The following is a 14,236-nucleotide window of genomic DNA, read 5'->3' as shown; positions in this document are numbered from 1 at the left end:
ACAAACATAATTCAATCTATCAAAATTCCTGGATATATTTTGTCTGTGGTTGATGAATACAGGTACTATTCTCACAATTATATTTCTTGGTCAAGAGAAAAATGGAAAGTTATCTAACAATAAACATACATTTCCCAATATTTGATATTAGCTAAAATTAATGTGTATGGGTTTTGAAATTGATCCAATGCATGAAATATAAAATTCACTGTTGGAATGCATATCAATGTTTTAATTTAGCAAAAAATGCATTAGATTTTCCAAAAATGTCTCCATTATTCTGTGAAACTACGTAAATTGCATTCACTACATATAGGATTAGTTTGTTTGTTTACTCTGCATAATATTGTACAGTATTAGTAGATAGACTGTAATTAAACCTGAATACCCCCTCCCACCACCTTGATATCAGTAGAATGTGGTTTATTTTTTCAGTCACTATCTCGAAACATGATATGAAGATATTGTAGTTGAGGGTGTTTATTCAAAAGCTTCTGTATGTCTCACCTGGGTGAGAAACCAAACATTTCACTTCCAATGTATAATTGCAGATGTCTCAACGGATTGATTATGTTTCTCTCTGTGATAAAACGTTAAGAATCAAACATTTGTCTTTTTGATTTATTCTAAGGAACTGTCAATTTAAAATATACTCAGGATATACTGTATTTTTTTTTTGGCCAATCGTTTGTGTCTGAGGTCAATTTTGTGAGGCCACCTAAAATGTTTTATGCCCCCCCCACCTTTTATGAGATGAAGATTACAATATCAAATATTAACCAATTTGATTTGTGTTCATATCTCATACAATTATTGAAGTTTAATACAAACTAATGCATGTTTTAAACTGAAGGGACAGTAATTAAATTAGTTAATTATTATCATAACTGAACATTAATTGCTAACTGTAATTGTAACTTAGTATGTAACAATTAGCATTTGATGTACGTTTTTATAGATTTCAATTAAAGAAATGTTTTAGCATTCTTTTTGAGTAATTCATCCATTTATCTGTTATGTTTTCATACCAATCAACTCTTGTTATTCTGATAACAGATTTTATAGCAAAACTTACTGAATTAAAAAAACATATCACTTGTAGCTCATGACCCTTTTAAAAGGCAATATGGATAAAGTTTCTTCATTTTATTTTTAAAACTTGGATTCTTATCCAGCATTATAAAATGTCCACAAATTTTAATTTTGTTACGATTAGTTTATATAATTATCAAGATAAGGGTAAAAATTTGGCTAAAATTAAATATTTATTAGAAATAAAAATAGGTGCACAGAATGTTAGTAATGTGTTCTCCAAAATTTATTAATTACCGAAGTAACTTGATATAGTAGTTTTAGTATGTAATATTAATCATTTATGTCACCAAATTTTCCCACAATTTTTTTGCTTAGATATATTGCTGTACTATTTAGTAACTTGTACAATTTATTCATTAGATTATAGGCCTTGAGAGTAACACAGTACATGTACACCAATTGAGGAACATGAATATTAATATTTATGTAATTACTGATATCCTTATTTTTTGTCAGTAATAATACCAGCATTTACATTACTCTCATTTTTGCTCTGTATGGGAATTTTTGTGTATTTTATTTTGTGTCACTTTTAACATTTATAACATTTATTTTTAAAGCCATTATCTTGAAACATTTATCCCGCTGATCGTGAGAACCAAATGTTATTAATATGCTCTCTGAAATATGTTAATTAGATAAGTGTAATAACTCAATATTATATTTTCATTATGTAGTTTACTTTTATTCAAATCAGTCATCTCATTGTGCACCTTTGAAAGAGGGTTAACTTGGAACAGTTTGTCGGGGCACAGGTCAACATGTGTTTGTTAATTAATTTAATGCATAAGAATATGTATCAATACATTTCTACTTTTAGATAGATTTACTCATCTAGTGTTATCTTTATAAACAGTTTAGATTATTCTAGTTTATTCATATTTCCCTATTAACTGAGGAAATTACCCTATTATTTCACTGTTAGATCGTTTACATGTGTTCGTACATTAAGAGTTACCCCCTATGAGCAATGGGATCGACCTCAAACATGCTAATTATTATGCAGTGTTACCCATGATTCCTACTCTCGATGGATATGGCGGTCATCAATGGAGTCCACATTTGAATTTAGTTCATAGTTTTTCAAGTTATTCACCTATTTGCCCCTCATCAAGGGCACTCACAGTTTTAATACAGAAGTTTGTACTACTGATGTAATTACTGGTTGAAATGTTCAGCGTTCTACCCATGAATAAAGAAGTCATTACGACTTTCTTTTGAACTCGATCATTTGAGTCTGCTGTATGTTCTGTGGAGATTTATTAAACGTGGCGATTTATTCGAACCAAATTCCCACAAATTCCCGCGTGTTCATTTCGCTCATGCTTCAAACTTCACTCAATGCCGACTATCTCTCGGAGAAGATCGAACGTCGACCCGGCGCCACCACCACGCGTTCTACTTAAAACGGCAAGAGTCACCGTATTTGGCGATGGTGGATCCAAGATCGCTACTGTTCTATTCGACAACGGAGCAGATCGAAGTTTTATAACCAGCAAGTTCGCCACTTCGATACAGGCAAACCCCAAGTTTTGGGAAACACTCAATTTGAAATGCTTCGCCAATCCTCAAACCGGTTACAAAACAGTACCTCGAACAACAGTCGGCCTCCTGCAAAGAGACGGTTTCAAAAGCGCAATAAACCTGTTGGTAGTCGACGAGATCTCGGACAATTTGGATAAATACCTCACGCACGACTTGCGTAACATCAAACATTTACGCAATCTTGACCTGGCGCACCCCCTCTCCAGCGGTACACACATGGACATCGACGTTCTGATTGGTGCAGACCACTATTGGGATTATGTCGGCTCGCATATAATCCGTGAATCAAATCCCATAGCAATCTCTTCAGCCTTTGGATAGTTGCTTTCGGGGCCTATCCCATCAACTAGGAGGAGAACCCACAATGTCCAAACATTTCATATATCAACCGTGAAAACACCCGATATGGAACTTGACAAACTCGTCACAACATTTTGGGATTTAGAGTCAGTTGGAGTTCGCGACAAAATACAGGCAAATGAGCTGAAAATTGCTCAAAGTGAACAATATAATCAATACATTGATCACAATCTCAACACAGAAGACGACAGATACATCACAAAATGGCCATGGAAACGAGAACACCCAACGCTGCCAACCAATTTTCAAGTGGCAAACGTACGCACCAGGAATACGATAGCGAAACTACCCAAGGAAATTATCCCGGTTTACAATTCAATAATCGCGAATCAACTACAACATGGATATATCGAAAAGGTCGACGATGACGACTCAAATACTGGGCATTACCTGCCACATCGATCAGTCAAAAAGGACAGCGTGTCGACACCCATTCGAATAGTATATGACTGTTCCGCGGCAAGTAAAAACCAACCAAGCCTCAACCAATGTTTGGACACTGGACCGCGGCTACTCAATTCATTGACATCGATTTTACTTACATTTCTGTCAAATCCCATTGCAGGAACGGCTGATATTGAGAAGGCGTTTTTGCAAATCAAGCTACACTAATCTGACCGCTGTTATACCAAATTTCTGTGGTTAACAGACCCAGCCGATATCAACAGTTCATTCGCAACTTATCAATTTAGATCGGTTTTATTCGGCGCTACATGCTCGCCCTTTATTTTGAACGCCGCACTTAGACATCTAACTACAGAACACATTTCGAAAACTGCCGCTCAAGTTTTACAACGGGATATTTATGTAGATGATGTCGTCACGGGCAGTGCAACCATACAAGAGGCGATGCAATTCTACGATGAATCTCAACGTATTCTCTCTACCAAGAAATTCAATCTCAGACAATGGAATACGAGCGATCCATTACTGAAACAAATCATCGAAACCGACGGTCGAGCAAACCCCAAAGACGACGTTTCAATTCTAGGAATCAAATGGAATTCCGCGGACGACGTCCTACAAGCCAAACAACTACGCGCTCCATCATTTGGACCGTTAACTTCTAAGTGCGATATCGTAGCCTACTGTGCTAGCTTATACGACCCCCTGGGATATTACTCACCAATTCAAGTCTGTGCAAAACTCATAATTCAACAGTTATGGTTGACTAATCATAGTTGGGATAAACCGATCGAGTCAGAATTATTACCGATATGGCAAAACACTGCCGAAGATCTGCGGACAATAACCGACTACAAAATGAACCGCAAGTATTTTGCTGATAACCCAACCAACGTCGAAATACACACTTTCACCGACGCGTCAACAAAGGCCTACGGAGCCGCCGTGTATTTGGTGTCCGATAAGGAATCCATCCGCCTTAGCCATCGCAAAGACACGCATAGCGCCTATAAGCAAACAAAAGTTGACACTTCCACGTTTGGAACTGATGGGAGTCCTAATTGGTACCCGACTTGCTCAATTTGTTGGTGAGGCACTCGCTCAGAAATATTCTATATTGAAATATGTATTATGGTGTGACAGCCAGATAACTCTTCATTGGCTCAACGGACGAGGCAAACAAAATACTTTCACGCGAAATAGAGTCACCGAAATCAACGCCTTTCCCCAAGAACACCGTTATGTCAACACCACAGAAAACCCGGCAGATCTAGTCACTAGAGGCGTTTCACCTACAGAACTGATTAATTCCAAGTGGCAAGAACCCAAATGGTTGACAAATAAAGACAACTGGCCAATATGCGATTTATTTGAACCCGCTAAACAGAAATCTAATCGCCATGTGAAACATAATACTACATCAGAAATCACCTCATCTGAATCAAATGAACTACACGCGGCTACAACTTCACCCAATTTTGATCAAGATGAAATCACCGCTCACTTCGAGTCGCCCACATTGAGCGAACATTTCAAAGTTAACTCTGCCGAACCCAAAGTGATACCCGAAGTAGCAAGTTTCAACGCCGACGCAGTATTTCATATTGACTCTTACCGCAATTTGTCACATTTATTGCGTGTAACAGCTTATGTTTTGAGATTTATCAAAGTTCTTAAAACTCGACTCAACTTGAACGCACCAATCGTCTCTGATACAGAGAACAGCGCCCAAAAATCAACGCCTGACGCCAACGAGATGATAACAGCCGAACAACTGTGGATTAAATCCATTCAACGTCAATATTACGGGGAACTCATTGACAGTCTTGTCAAAAATAACTCGCATCTCGGCGCTCTGCGTAAACAACTCAAGTTATTTGTGGATGACAATCAACTGATCAGAGCCTGTGGTCGCATACAAAACGCGAATTTACCAATAAACACGATACATCCACTACTCCTACCCGGTAAACATCAATATACTACTTTAGTTATTCGCGACGCACACGTTCGACTTCAGCATGCCAGAACCAACGCTACAACTTCAAGACTACGCGAAAACTACTGGATTACATCAATGCGACGCTTCGTGAAAGCTGTCATTCATCGCTGCGTGGTTTGTAAACGTGTGGACGGGTCAGCATACTCAAAACCAATACCGGCGCCTTTACCCAAATTTAGAGTACAACAAACCGTGCCATTCTCTACGATTGGAATTGACTACACCGGACATTTGCTTGTCAAAGACACCATTACACAGTCAATAGTAAAGGTGTACATTTGTTTGTTTACCTGCACGGTGTCACGGGCTGTCCATTTAGAACTGGCCAGAGATCTTTCTACAGAGTCATTTCTTCAAGCCTTGCGTCGATTCGCGGCACGTAGATCAACGCCCACTCTCATCGTGTCAGACAATGCATCGACATTTGTCTCCGCCGCGAACGAACTTCGGAAAATCACCACTGATCCCATGGTATTACAGTACCTTTCCGAAAATCGTATCACTTGGCGCTTCACACCGAAACGCAGTCCGTGGTGTGGAGGGCTATTCGAACGCATGATATCGATCACAAAAACTTCCCTCAAGAAAATACTGGGCAGAGCTTGTGTGTCATGTACTAGTACTTAATTAGCGACAATTATCACAGAAATCGAATGCGCAATTAATGCACGTCCTCTGACTCATGTTGTGTCAGATATTTCGGATTTGAACCCACTGACTCCCTCGCAATTGATAAATGGACGTGAAATACACTGTCTCCCGAGAATTCAACAGAACGACTCGGACACCAGCGTCATCTCAAATCATAACACTGCAAATCGTCGCTATCAATACATGATCACGCTACAAAACGCATTTTGGCAACGGTGGACCAGTGAGTACATCACATCATTACGCGAGAGACACATCAATCAGCACCGTGGGGTCAAGGGAAACGCGGTGAAAGTCGGGGATATAGTCTTAGTTCACGACAATATCAAGAAACGTGTGTTTTGGAGCTTAGCACGCGTCACCAAGTTACTTCCGGGTTCTGATGGAACTAACCGCGACATCTCTCGTTTGTATCCACTTGAACTTTCATCCGAAACTGAGTTGGTTCCACGCCCCAATTCAGAATCACCGTCAACGGAAGATTCTACGCCGATCGACATTGATTCACAACCAACTGCGAGCGACGTGGATGAAACTCAATACACAACGCAAACTGATTATTCAACGCAAAGAAGACGATCCAAGAGACGATCTGCGGAAATTGCTGAACAAAGGATTTACCGGCAGTATGAATCAAATCTTGTGTAAGCAAACGAACTCAATATGTTTCAGAACTGTTAGAATATTACCCAAACTTTTGATACAAAGTAATCTTTCATAACAATTATTAACTCTTACAATGTTGTTTCAAATTTGTTCCATGAAGAAATCCTAGAGTTGACACGTGTTCTAACAATAACATTCGTGACCTTTAGGTCAAGCAGTGTCAATCACATCCGGTATCCATGGATACCCTGATAAGACTTCACCATTGAAACAAACTTGTTCAGGCGAGCAATCAGCTGGTCTACTGCATATTATTGTTTCATTTCAGAACTTTGCTGATGAACTATATAAACCATAAGTACTCTAGTAGTATTTACACCCAAATGTAAATTTTTTCAGGGCAATCTTAAGCTTAGTGTATGATTACTGTGTTAGTCAGTTGAATGATCATGCATTTTATTTCTAAGTATTGTGCCTCAAACATTTGTCTTCATTCTATGACATAATAACAAACCCAATGTTTCATGTCTGCTTCGCATTTTTTGCCGGGCAGTATGTCGGGGCACAGGTCAACATGTGTTTGTTAATTAATTTAATGCATAAGAATATGTATCAATACATTTCTACTTTTAGATAGATTTACTCATCTAGTGTTATCTTTATAAACAGTTTAGATTATTCTAGTTTATTCATATTTCCCTATTAACTGAGGAAATTACCCTATTATTTCACTGTTAGATCGTTTACATGTGTTCGTACATTAAGAGTTACCTCCTATGAGCAATGGAATCGACCTCAAACATGCTAATTATTATGCAGTGTTACCCATGATTCCTACTCTCGATGGATATGGCGGTCATCAATGGAGTCCACATTTGAATTTAGTTCATAGTTTTTCAAGTTATTCACCTATTTGCCCCTCATCAAGGGCACTCACAGTTTTAATACAGAAGTTTGTACTACTGATGTAATTACTGGTTGAAATGTTCAACGTTCTACCCATGAATAAAGAAGTCATTACGACTTTCTTTTGAACTCGATCATTTGAGTCTGCTGTATGTTCTGTGGAGATTTATTAAACGTGGCGATTTATTCGAACCAAATTCCCACAGCCACACAGTTCAAGTTTATTGAAAGTTTCAAATTGGACTTTTAAATTGTCATTGAAAATTTGTAAAACATTCTTGACATCTAAATCATAGATTTGGTAAACCATTCCCTGTATAAGTATTGTTGAATCATATTCTAAACAGCAACACTATTTCAGTCACTTTATATTAGTTTTTACCTGTTTCCTGGTATATTGGCAAAGACTATATACTCCCACAATGCAACATTTATGTATATCCAATTCTGGAGCGGTCATAACACAAGTGTGAAACTTCTATTCAAAATCCTTAACACATAAAAATTTAGTTAGAGGATATAATCTGAACTTTGACCTGGGTCAACATGGCGTACTCTTATTGAAATTGGTTGAATAGTACCATGTGACATTATCAATCTTAAAGTTTACTTCCTACTCTGTTTAAAAATGTTTGAAAATGTCATCAACCATTTCCCAGTATGCACCTCCCTGTTTCAATATACTGATCATGTTGTTTTGTTTTTCGATTAAATTTAAAAAGGCCGACTGGCAGCCATCTTTTGACTGATTAGTGGACATTTTCATTTCAAAAAATAATTTTTCGGATATGCCTCAACAGATTTTGTTCAAAGTTGGTAAAAAGACATGCCAATAAATTGTTTCAATGAAATTTTCTTTAACATTAATCCTCTCGATTGTGTCCTCAAATCATTATGCATTCAGATACAGACAGGGACTATGTCATTGACATTGACTTGTATTATTCTATAAGGAACATTCAGATTCATGCTGTACGTGTAGTATTAATTAAAGACCGCAAATATTATTTTTTTTCAATTACTGATAACATCATTTTTTCTTTTTCCTTTTTGGTCAGAAATGCTACCAGCTTTTACATTATCTCACTTTAAATTAGAATCTAATTGTTTTTTTTTTTACATTTTTAATTTTATTTTTCAGATTTTAATTCATTCTTTTTTTTTTGGTGTGTGATTTTATTATTTTTTCTAATTATATTTCTAATTTTATTTTTTTGTAGTTTATATCTGATTGCAAAAGTCCAAATATCTGAACAACCTTCATAGGAGATCTCATTCAACTCTTACAGATTTCACTAACCAATCAGAGAAGGTTTTATATTCAGCCATTATGGGACTTCAATGCATACGCACCATTATAATCACTGTATACAAGGCCAACTCTGATTAGTTGACTAATCTGGTTATTTGAAATCTCACAAACAAGATAAGGTTGTTCAGATCTTTAACCATTCAAAAAAAAAATAAAATAAAAGAATTTAAAAATTAAATTTAAAAGAATATTACTAAAATAAAAATTACAATCGTTTTCACTAAACATTGGACGATCAGATTGTGGTAAATGTTGATACATCAGAGCAAGTACCTAATGAAATTGCCACTGATTTTATCACTACTAATCAAAACATTATAACTGTAGCCTAAACATTTTTGATACAATGTATACCTGACTGAGTCTTCGAGGCGCCATTCTGTCTTTTATTAGCTCCGCTGTCGACTTTGTCGAGCGAAGCTTATCATATGAGTGATTGTCCGTCGTCGTCGTCCGTGTCAATGTTTTACTTTTTCGACTTCTTCTTGAAAACTACAAGCCTGAATGCTTTGATACTTGGTGTATATGTACCTTGGGTAGACCTCTCTTAGGTTTGTTCATTTCATGTTGATATCTTCAATTCTCTAATTTTGGTGAATATTTTTGTCATTTTTGGTAAAAAGTGATATTTTCGACTTCTTGTTAAAAACCGCAAGTGCAATTGCTTTGATATTACATATATAGGTACTACATGTGGACCTCTCTCAGATTTGTTCATTTTGTAATGATATCTTTAATTCTCTAATTTTGGTGAATATTTTTGTCATTTTTGGTAAAAAGTAAAATTTTCGACTTCTTGTTAAAAACCGCAAGTGCAATTGCTTTGATATTACATATATATGAACTACATGTGGACCTCTCTCAGATTTGTTCATTTTGTAATGATATCTTTAATTCTCTAATTTTGGTGAATATTTTTGGTAAAAAGTGATATTTTCGACTTCTTGTTAAAAACCGCAATTGCTTTGATATTACATATATAGGTACTACATGTGGACCTCTCTCAGAATTGTTCATTTTGTAATGATATCTTTAATTCTCTAATTTTGGTGAATATTTTTATCATTTTTGGTAAAAAGTGATATTTTCGACTTCTTGTTAAAAACCGCAAGTCCAATTGCTTTGATACTACATATATAGGTACTACATGTGGACCTCTCTCAGATTTGTTCATTTTGTGATGATATCTTCAATTCTCTAATTTTCGTGAATATTTTTGTAATTTTTGGTAAAAAGTGATATTTTCGATTTCTTGTTAAAAACCAATAGTTCAATTGCTTTGATATTACATATTTAGATACTACATGTAGACCTTTCTCAGATTTGTTCATTTCGTGATGCTATCTTGGATTCTATAATTTTGGTGAATATTTTTGTCATATTTGGTAAAAAGTGATATTTTCGACTTCTTGTTAAAAACCAAAAGTTCAATTGCTTTGATATTACATATATAGATACTACATGTAGACCTTTCTCAGATTTGTTCATTTCGTGATGATATCTTCAATTCTCTAATTTTGGTGAATATTTTGGTCATTTTTGGTAGAAAGTGATATTTTCGACTTCTTGTTAAAAACTGTAAGTCCGATTGCTTTGATACTATACATATTGTTCATTTTCTAATGATGTCTTCAGTTCTTTAATTGAAATGTGCATTTCTAACAGCGGAGCTATCTCAGCCGATAGGCTGCTTGTTGTTTGTGCAAGACATTTCCGAGTCGTTTTTTTAGCGTGAACAGTGTGAATCCTGACCAGCATTGCTGATTACAACGCTCTTTGGACAATGGCTGAATATCTTTTCAAGCTACATTTTACTTATTACACGGAGGACAGAATTGTTCCCATCTATGTTAAAGAAGACGAGTTTATGTGCATGTCATATCAACATTTTGTTGACTATCTATGTGAACAGATTGTTTTTTTAAGGCGAATGCAGGCTATTCGTTTGCAAATCATGGACGAAGATGGACAACGAGTTGATTTACCACCAAACGAATGATACCGTGACGTGATAGTGGACACTATTCGCTTAAAAGGTGGTACAATGCGTGAACAATTGTACGTTGTCGACGGCACTTCCCCGGCGGTTAAGTCATCTTCGGCCATGACTCACAGTAATTTAGGGGCTTCTAATTCAAGTACTGGCAAGAGACGTCGATTGGACTACGAAAGAGACGAAACATCTCCCAATGTTGAAAGTGAAACGCCACGCCAAAAACCGTCACAGGCTCCTACTATGTCTGACAGACAAAAAGAATTGGAGGACCAGTTAGAAATATTATCACAAAGCAAGTTTGTACTTGAACGTGAGTGGACAGATTTGAAGACTCCGCCACCACCTTTAGCCACACTTGCACTACCAGGAATCCGAGCTATTGACGCTACATGCAATTTATGTCACCATAAAGGACACAAGGAAAGTGGGAACAGAAACCGTCGCGAGTGTTGTTATGAACCATGTGCTGGTTATATGTATTGTGGTCGATTAGATAAACACCGGGAACATTCAGAAGCATTACGTCAAGTAAGCTACGAAATATTTATCGAATGATTTAATTCGTATTTTTCACGCCTACTTTATGCACAGTGGTGATGGCTAATAATAAAACACCACCACAAAATAATTTTAATTTTTTAACTGTATTCGTAGTCTAGACATTCGTAGCAAACATTTCTTTTGTTCGCACTTCAAATGGGGTTAGTAAATTTTAGTAGTTTATTTTCTCCATTTTCTTATTTTATTTCTTCTGAATTTCATAGAAAGACAAAGAAATAAAGAACGTGAAAGACAAGATGAAAGCATTAGAAGGGGAATTACAGTCTGTGAAGTCTTTCATAGCTAAAAATACAACCCAGTTTGCCAGTGTTCTAAAACCACGCTTGCAACAACTCTTCCCACAAAAGTACGTTGGGTTAGAGGGACGCAGCAAGTTATTAAAAGATGTTCGTCTCCTTAAAGTCGCCTTGGATGGCAAATTGCCACCAGGAAATCTCCAAGATGCAGTTGATCTACCTAAATTATTGGAAATGGGAAAACGAAAGGTTTCTGAATTTAAACCTGATGACCACGACATGAAAGACGAGCATGAAATAACAACACGCACAATAAAACAATCCAAGGAAACCTCGCCATTGAAACATGCTATTTCATCTCCGTCGCCGACAGCCGTAGTTACAATTCCACACCAGTCAAATCAAGTTTATACTCCGTATGTTCCAGCACAGCCCAACCCAGGAATGGTTATTCCGCAAAATCTGGTGCCATGGTATGGAAATCCTACTCCATTTATCAACCCTTGGGCGTTTATGCGACCACCTACTAGCAATGTGATGACAATGCCAGCACCTATATTTAGTGAATGCCTGCCAACAACGCAAGTTCCCGTTATATACCAGTTAGTACAGTAATGGCAAGACCCGCGGAAACAAGTCCAAGTTTACCAGTACCCATACCAACAGCAGCATTGACTACGCCTCAACCCAAAATTGAAATGGAAAACCAAGTGGAATTTCCAGAATTGGCACCTACAGCCAAGGAAAAGGAGAACCCAGAGGGTGTGATTGTCGGTGAAACAAACCAGTCTTGTCTAACTTTACTAGATTTGGCGAATATCACATCTAAATCTGCGGATTTGTAATAAATGTTGTTTGTGTTCTTTACCAGAATACTAGTACCATGACTGATTTCATTTTCCACGTGGTTACGACATTACGAACATTACAAGAGACTTCTCAAATTTAAAGTGTTTTTATTGTATGGTTTTCCATGTACCATGAAGTGTATATAATCTAGCTATACTTCAGTACAATCAAAGCCAAGGATTTTCCAGATTTAGGTTAAATATTTAAATATTTGTAAACGAAACTTAAATTGTTAAAACTGCTTTATCGGCCGTCCGTTCAGTTTCCCATGTTAATGTTAACTTTTCAAAATAAATACTACATGTTGTTCAGCATTATTGTAGTTTTTATTGTCATCTTATTTTATTTATTAATAAAGATGATTTTAAAACAAAATAAAAGAAATAACAAGTGAATATATATTGTCTTAATACTGGTACAAGTTGACTTCCATTTCAGTTCGTATTGACCAGTTTTTGGCGGGAAGCAAATCACTCGTAACCACTTTCTCTAGCAAAAATTTGACATGCCCCTGGCGTGATGTGACCAATGGCGTCTGCTATAGCAAACTCAGTAAATCTATACGAAAATTCCTGGTTTCCCCGCAAATACGATTTTATAGACCGAAAACATTGTTCACAGATATTATACTCAGGATTGTATGGTGGTTGAAAAATTAGGCGCACTCCTTGCTGTTGTAATAAATGTTCCAAATTAGGTTCGACAATCCTGGCGTGATGAAAACCACAATTATCCATGATTACACAATCTCCCGGTGCCAAACAACGATTTCCAACGTGGTCTTCTACATTGACTGCTTCAAAAAAAAAGTTCATCATTTCGATAGCATTGGAAGGTCCAACAATGATATCAGAATATTCGACACCAAATATACTTGTAAGCAGGTTTATTGTGTAATTAACATTCGACGCAAACCGCTGTATTTCTATCGCCGGTTTACCAATTTCTGCATACCCGTAACGCCGGTTTCCAGTAGTACGAATGACAGACGCCTCGTCAAACCAGTGCAGCTGTTCTGGTCTAAAATCAGAAATGGTGTCGATAAAATCAAGCATTCGTTGTTCGTTAATGTCAGTCGTTGACTCTGCAGCAACAGATTTTAACCTTTTCCTCGTCATGTTTAGGTGGTGAACAAGTCCCCGGTAAACCGTGGATGAACTGGGGACATCGAGGCACACATTATCTTGGCGTAACTTTAACTGAATTTCACGCAGATAAATACTAGGTTGTCGACGTTTATAAAATTCAATATGCTGTAAAATATTATCAGTCAAGCATGTTCTGTTACCGTGTTTTCGTCCGTGCTTCCCAGCTGAAACATCACCGCTAGTAATAAGTTTAGTACATATATTATTCGCAGTACTTTTTGACACGCCAGTTTGTTGTGCAATTTGTCTACATGACAGCCCATTTATGTAAAGTTCAACAATTTTCTGTCGTACACTAAATTGTGTGTCGAATCCTCGTTTATGAGACTGCATTTTGTTACCAAATTACATGTACTCCCGACTTTCCCGCGTTAGATGCTCGGGGTGTCTGGACACACTACCGGGACACACACACAAACGTAACATTATATGTAAATGAATTGAGTAAAAAATGACTCGGAAATGTCTTGCGCCAACAATAAAAGACAGAATGGCGCCTCGAAGACTCAGACAGGTATACATTGTATCAAAAATGTTTATGCTACAGTTATGATGTTTTGATTA

At 36.8% G+C, this 14,236-nt stretch overlaps 3 protein-coding genes across 3 annotated transcripts; 2 read left to right on the top strand and 1 right to left on the bottom strand.

Moving 5' to 3' along the window:
- The first annotated feature begins 3,045 nt into the window (after positions 1-3,045).
- On the top strand, positions 3,046-3,612 carry LOC146731504 (uncharacterized). The gene has a single exon (XM_085493301.1). The coding sequence runs from the start codon at positions 3,046-3,048 to the stop codon at positions 3,610-3,612; it is 567 nt and encodes a 188-aa protein (XP_085349427.1).
- Positions 3,613-3,849: 237 nt separating this feature from the next.
- LOC146731503 (uncharacterized) lies at positions 3,850-6,706 on the top strand. The gene is made up of 3 exons (XM_085493300.1): positions 3,850-4,469; positions 4,549-5,878; positions 6,182-6,706. Exons 1-3 carry the CDS (start codon positions 3,850-3,852, stop codon positions 6,704-6,706), a joined length of 2,475 nt encoding a protein of 824 aa, XP_085349426.1.
- A 6,288-nt stretch (positions 6,707-12,994) lies between these two features.
- Positions 12,995-14,005, bottom strand: LOC100377171 (uncharacterized). Its single transcript, XM_002733862.2, has one exon. It carries the CDS (start codon positions 14,003-14,005, stop codon positions 12,995-12,997), a length of 1,011 nt encoding a protein of 336 aa, XP_002733908.2.
- Positions 14,006-14,236: the final 231 nt, after the last annotated feature.

The sequence above is a fragment of the Saccoglossus kowalevskii genome, chromosome 18 (assembly GCF_978046115.1).
Source record: "Saccoglossus kowalevskii chromosome 18, keSacKowa6.1, whole genome shotgun sequence".
Taxonomy (NCBI): domain Eukaryota; kingdom Metazoa; phylum Hemichordata; class Enteropneusta; family Harrimaniidae; genus Saccoglossus; species Saccoglossus kowalevskii.
Note: the sequence above shows the minus strand (reverse complement) of the source record. Positions and strands in the feature narration are given on the sequence as shown.

Excerpts from the sequence above, each read along its gene's own strand:
- LOC146731504 (XM_085493301.1), top strand. The coding sequence starts at position 3,046 with ATGGAACTTGACAAACTCGTCACAACATTTTGGGATTTAGAGTCAGTT.
- LOC146731503 (XM_085493300.1), top strand. The coding sequence starts at position 3,850 with ATGCAATTCTACGATGAATCTCAACGTATTCTCTCTACCAAGAAATTC. Across the intron at positions 4,470-4,548 it reads ACTGATGGGAGTCCTAATTG|CCAGATAACTCTTCATTGGC; the intron begins GTACCCGACTTG and ends ATGGTGTGACAG. Across the intron at positions 5,879-6,181 it reads AAATCACCACTGATCCCATG|AACGACTCGGACACCAGCGT; the intron begins GTATTACAGTAC and ends AGAATTCAACAG.
- LOC100377171 (XM_002733862.2), bottom strand. The coding sequence starts at position 14,005 with ATGCAGTCTCATAAACGAGGATTCGACACACAATTTAGTGTACGACAG.